The sequence below is a fragment of the Lactuca virosa genome, chromosome 6 (assembly GCF_052849685.1).
Source record: "Lactuca virosa cultivar CGN04683 chromosome 6, Lactuca_virosa_CGN04683_v6, whole genome shotgun sequence".
Taxonomy (NCBI): domain Eukaryota; kingdom Viridiplantae; phylum Streptophyta; class Magnoliopsida; order Asterales; family Asteraceae; genus Lactuca; species Lactuca virosa.
The window spans coordinates 75,470,521-75,476,718 of NC_136431.1; the positions used below are offsets into that span (position 1 = coordinate 75,470,521).

Here is a 6,198-nt window from a genome sequence, read left to right on the forward strand (position 1 = left end):
TCACTTCAGTTTGCCCACTAGTTTATGGATGATAAGATGTGGAGAACCTATGATGTACCCCATATTTTTTCAACACTTTGGCTAATTGATCATTTGCAAAGTGAGTGCCCCGGTCACTAATAAGAGCTTTAGGAACTCCAAATCTTGAGAATAGCTTCTTTAGAAATCGTACCACCACCCGAGCATCATTAGTTGGTAATGTCTGTGCCTGCGCCCATTTAGACACGTAATCGACCGCCGCCAAGATGTATTTATTCCCTTTGGACATTAGGAAAGGTCCCATAAAGTCAATCCCCCACACACATCAAATACCTCACATATTTGAATACTATGTTGGAGCATTTCATTTCGGGATGATATGTTCCCCGCTCGTTGGCACGAATCACATTCTTTGACAAATTGAGCAGCATCTTTAAAAATGGTGGGCCAATAAAACCCAATATCAAAAATCTTCCTAGCTGTGTAGTGTGCTCCATGATGTCCTCCAACGGGCCTGCTATGACAGTGTGCCAAGATTTCTCGACTTTCTTTCCCGAATACACATATCCTTATCATTCCGTCGGCGCAGCTTCGGAAGAGATACGGCTCATCCCAAAAGTATTACTTGATTTCTGAAAAGAATTTCTTCTTTTGTTGGCGGGTTAAGTCTTTCGGAATGTATTTGGTTGCTAAGTAGTTAGCTATATCCGCAAACCATGGCATTTCTCCGGATACTACTAAAAGATATTCATCGGGAAAATCGTCTCCAATCTGGTTTTCTTCCAACTCCTCCAAATGCGGGTTCTCTAATCTTGACAAATGGTCGACAGCTACGTTTTCCATTCCCTTTTTATCGCGTATTTCAATGTCAAACTTTTGCAAAAGTAAGACCCAACGTATCAATCGGGGCTTAGCATCTTGTTTAGTAAAAAGATACTTTAGGGCTGAATGGTCGGTAAAAACTATGGTCTTGGACAATACCAAATAAGGGCGGAACTTATCAAAAGCGTATACCACAGCTAACAGCTCCTTCTCGGTAGTAGTATAATTCTCTTGGGTAGGATTCAATGTCGTCCTTACATAGTAGATCGGCTGAAAATGCTTGTCAACTTTTTGTCCCAAAACTGCTTTCACCGCATAGTCACTAGCATCACACATTAGCTCGAAAGGAAGATTCCAATTTGGTGCTATCATGATAGGATTAGTGGTTAACCTTTCCTTTAACAAATGAAATGCTTCATGACATTCCTTGGAAAAATCAAATGGGGCATCCTTCAAGAGTAATTGAGTTAACGGCCTAGTAATCTTCAAAAAATCTTTAATGAAGCGGCGATAAAATCCTGCATGGCCAAGAAAACTCCTTACCCCTTTTACATTAGTTGGAGGGGGTAGCTTAGCTATTGTGACCACTTTTGGTCTATCCACTATTATCCCTTTCCTTGAAACTTTGTGACCCAATACAATTCCTTATTTGACCATGAAGTGGCACTTTTCCCAATTAAGGACAAGGTTTGTCTTGTCACATCTAGCTAGTATCAAGTCCAAATTAGATAAGTAATCTTCAAAAGATGACCCGAACACCGAGAAATCATCCATGAAAACCTCCATAAACTTCTTGATCATATCATGAAAAATGGCCATCATGCACCTGTGGAAAGTAGCTGGTGCATTGCATAACCCAAAAAGCATACGTCTATATGCAAATGTTCCACTTGGACATGTAAAAGTGGTCTTCTCTTGGTCTTGTGGGTCTATTGGAATTTGAAAATACCCCGAAAACCCATCAAGAAAACAATAATATAAATGACTGGAGAGTCTTTCGAGCATTTGATCGATGAATGGCAATGGAAAGTGATCCTTGCATGTGGCATCATTCAATTTCCTGTAGTCAATGCAAACACGCCACCCGGTTACTGTTCTCGTTGGAATTAATTTGTTATTTTCATTTGCCACCACCGTCATTCCTCCTTTCTTTGGTACCACTTGCACCGGACTCACCCATGGACTATCGAAGATAGAGTAAATGATTCTGGCATCTAGTAGTTTAACCACCTCCTTTTTCACAACCTCTTGCATTTTCGGGTTAAGTCTTCGTTGGCGTTGTACTACAGCTTTAGCTCTATCTTCTAAGTTAATCTTGTGAGAATAATAAGCTGGGCTAATTCCTTTTATGTCGGTTATTTGCCATGCTATAGCACCTTGTCTCTTCCTTAGTACACCCACAAGGCTTTCTTTCTCATGTTCGGCCAAATCAGCGACTATAATAACAGGTTTTTGTTGGCCATCTTCAAGAAACGCGTACTCCAAGTGATATGGTAGTGCCTTAAGTTCAGTTTTCGTGTTTTGAATGTTGAACACGTCGAGTCCAGTGAGGGGACTCGTCGAGTTCTTTGTAAAATCTGCGACTGATCGGGTTTCTTCGGATGGACTCGTCGAGTCTGTCGAGGCGACTTGGCGAGTCGGGTGTTCTGCACTTCTGATTAAATCATTATACTCAGCTTCCTCGAGCAGTCTTTCTAATTCCAGCAGGTCTCTTTCCGCATCAAATTCTTCTTCATGTGTGACGGTGGACTTGTTTGGCTCATTTTCGTTCCATTCCTCCATCAATTTTTCCAACATGTCAACCGAAAATGCTGTGTCATTGCTATTCCTTGGATGTTTCATGGCTTGATCAACTCCAAAAGTGACTGATTCGTCTCCTACCCGAAGGGTAAGTTTAGAATCTCGCATGTCAACTATAGCACTTGCGGTGTTAAGAAAAGGTCTTCCAAGTATTATCGGGACTTGAGGATCCGCTTCCATGTCTAAAACTATAAAGTCCGCGGGAAACACGAATTTATCAACCTTCACCAATAGATCTTCACATATTCCTCTCGGAAATATGACCGTTTTATTTTCTAGGTGAATCGCCATTCGAATTGGCCCTGGCTCCGGAAGATCTAATTTCTTGAAAAATGAGTATGGCATGAGATTTACACTTGCCCCTGAATCGGCCAATGCATAAATGGTAGCTAAGTTTCCAAATTGGCAAGGCAATGTTAAGCTTCCCGGATCACCCTTCTTCTTAGGTAGTATATTCAACATGGCAGCTGAACAATTCTCATTTAGGACCACTTTCTTCACCTCTTCCATCTTCTTTCTATTAGTTAGAAGCTCCTTGAGGAATTTGGCATATTTCGGCATTTGTGCAACCGCTTCTATGAATGGCATATTAATCTGGAGAGACTTTATGTGTTCCAGAAACTTCTGGTAGTCAACTTCATTTTTTTTGTCTAGCCCGAGCTGGAAAGGGAAGTGGAGGTTGATTGGCTTAACAGGAGGCTGGCTTTTCTGTTCAGGTGTGGGACTCGTCGAGTCCGTAACGTCGACTCGGCGAGTCGGATCGGGATTTTGTGATTCTTCAAGATCTTCTTTATCCTCTTGCACCAGCTTAGGGTCTTCTTGCTGAATAGGGGTCAGAGGAGTTATAATCTTCCCACTCCTGGTTGTCACGATATTTATATGTGCACCTTTCGGGTTACTTTCGGTATTACTAGGAAGTCCACCTAGTCTTCTCTCATTCACTTGTTGAGCAAGTTGCCCCAGCTTCTTTTCTATGTTGAGAATAGATGCTTGCTGATTCCTAAGCAAGGCTTGTTGATCTTTCATCATAAGTTGGTGTTCTCTCAACATATTTTGTTGATCTTTGAGTGTAGCATCGGTATCATTATGTCTTTTCTCGGATGCGGCGACGAATCTTGTAAGCATGTCTTCCAAATCTGATTTCTTTTCATGCACCGGTTCCTCCTTTTGATAAAAGCCTCTCTCCTTTTGCTTATACTTTTCCTCCCTTGTCTTTTTGTACTCATCATAAGGTAGCCATTCCTTCCTTGGTTTTCGCCAATTGTCATCAAACCTATCACCACTTGAATAGCACACTTGCACCTTCCGATTCTCGTTCTCGTCAAGATCACAATCTTTAGTTAGATGAGGTCCTCTACAGTTTTCACAACCCACTCTAATGGCGTGGATGGATTGGTCCATCTTTGTCATTCTTCGATCCATGCTTTCCAATTTTGCCATCATTGCTGCCATGTCATCAGTAATAGAGCTCACCGCCCCTCGAGTCAAGTCATTTCTTGGGTTATAATATTCTCTAGAGTGTTTAGAGAATTCTTCAATTAGGGCCTTTATCACCGGGGGTGCTTTCTTTGTGAGTGGTCCTTGCGAATCAAGGAGTTGCCTAGTTGTCACATTTACTCCATCATAGAAAATGGAGACTTCTTGTTGGCTGTTTAGATCATGATGTGGGCAATTCCTTAGTAAGCCTTTGTACCTTTCCCACGCCTCATATAGTGACTCTCCAGCTTGTTGTTCAAAATTAGCTATGGCTTTCTTCAACTTGGCTATTTTTGAAGGAGGGAAAAACTGGTCTATGAATTCTTCTTTCATTTTAGCGCATGTAGTGATGGATCCTGGGGGAAGTGATTTCAGCCAATCCTTTGCAGCTCCCTTGAATGTGACAGGTAGCATACGAAGCAAGACAGTGTCGCGAGCCACATTAGGGACATTGAAGTAGTCGGCTTTGTCATTGACTTCGTCAAGATGCTTGTATGCGTCTTAATGATCCTTCTCGTAGAATGGAATCTCCTTAAGTTGAGCAAGTATGTGGCCTTTAAGTTCAAAGGTGGCAGTTACGGGAATCGCGGGTTGCACGAGTCCCGGGTCAGTGTCGTCACGCATCCTTTTCTTCTATTCACCCATGGGAACTTTATCAATGTTAGCCATGGGGTCAGCTAGTTCGCCGTCGATGTCGCTTCCTTCTTCGGATTCGATTTCTTCTTTTTCGAATTCGTACACGATATCATCCTTGTTTGGGTCTTCATTCGCCTCAGAAAAATTTCTGGATTCACCCACTTTCTTGTCCTTTTTCTTACTAAAAACAGATTTGAGATTCTTCAATGGTGAATTCTTTGATGTTGCGGTTTCTCCTACGGTTTTGCCTTTGTTTTTCTTCAAGGTTGCTTCCGGGTCTTCAAGTGGTGGAATCAAAGGTGTACCTCCTCCCCTGGTCATAAACGAACTGTAAACAAAACAGAAAACACGCGTAAAAAGAACAAAAATAAAATAAAAACGAAACTGAGTTTCAACGATGGACTCGTCGAGTAGCTTCGATTGCACTCGGCGAGTTCAAGGCTAAAACTAAAAAAAAATCAAACAAAACTTCTAACAAATCAGATAAAATTAAAACTAAACCTAATACCTAGACTACTAAAGCAGTAACTTTGTGCAAGATTAATCTCACACAAAGGGTCGGTAATACTAGAAATTATAATTAATTTTTGAACCGTTCCCCGGCAACGGCGACAAAAACTTGATGTCTGTGAAACTAACTAGTTTTATCCTACTTTTAATTTATGAATTTGACACACAAAAGGCAGTGGACCTGTCAATTGGTAATATGAATTAGCAAGTATGGTATCGAACTCAGGGAACGGAAATTAATCTAACTACTAGAATTATCTAAAACAATTAGTAAAATAGAGGGGTTTTCTCTAGTTTTGCAAGACTAGAAACTTAACTAATCAACTAACAGCTGAAAACACGTAAAAACCAACTAAATTCAATGATCAAAAGGGTTTCTGTTTAGGTTCAACTCATTTACTCCTATGGTTAATTTTATGGTGATGTAATGGATTAATTGTTATTGGCTACCGACTAAGGTGATTAGATTCACATTCGTTATTACCAATCCTTAGAAAATAAATTAATTTAAGCAGTGATCAAGTGATTAACCTAATAAATTCCCTAGTTTAATTATTCGGGTTAAATAAGACTTGTAATTAGCTAATTAAATTGGTGATTCAATTAACCTCTTGTTGATGGTGTATCACACAAGCTCACACATTAATTTACCCATTCTCTAATTAATCCTAGTTTCATATTCACTAATCCTAGGCATATAGCAATGTGTTCACATAAATCATATGAGATAAGCAATTAAGAGATGTTCATGCAGCTTAATTACTTAGCTATTAACAGAAAATAGTTATGGTTAATGCATAAGGGTCTTTAACAAGCTTAATTTAACAAGATTCACCACATAACAATTAATCAAAATAGTAAATTAATCCATAGGAGCAAACTTGTATACCCTAAACAGAAACTAACGCAATCAGTTCATAACTACAGTTGATAAAAACCTAAAAACGAATTCAAACAAGCTAGACATACTTCTAT

At 40.0% G+C, this 6,198-nt stretch overlaps 1 protein-coding gene and 1 non-coding gene across 2 annotated transcripts; one reads left to right on the forward strand and one right to left on the reverse strand.

The window, feature by feature from the left end:
* Positions 1 to 600: 600 nt before the first annotated feature.
* LOC145121646 (uncharacterized) lies at positions 601 to 4,053 on the reverse strand. The gene is made up of 2 exons (XM_079057361.1): positions 1,788 to 4,053; positions 601 to 1,319 (listed from the first exon to the last, which is right to left on the reverse strand). Exons 1-2 carry the CDS (start codon positions 4,051 to 4,053, stop codon positions 601 to 603), a joined length of 2,985 nt encoding a protein of 994 aa, XP_078913487.1.
* Positions 4,054 to 4,255: 202 nt separating this feature from the next.
* On the forward strand, positions 4,256 to 4,362 carry LOC145123057 (small nucleolar RNA R71). Its single transcript, XR_013714937.1, has one exon. It is a non-coding gene; the product is annotated as a small nucleolar RNA R71 (small nucleolar RNA).
* The last annotated feature ends 1,836 nt before the right edge of the window (positions 4,363 to 6,198 follow it).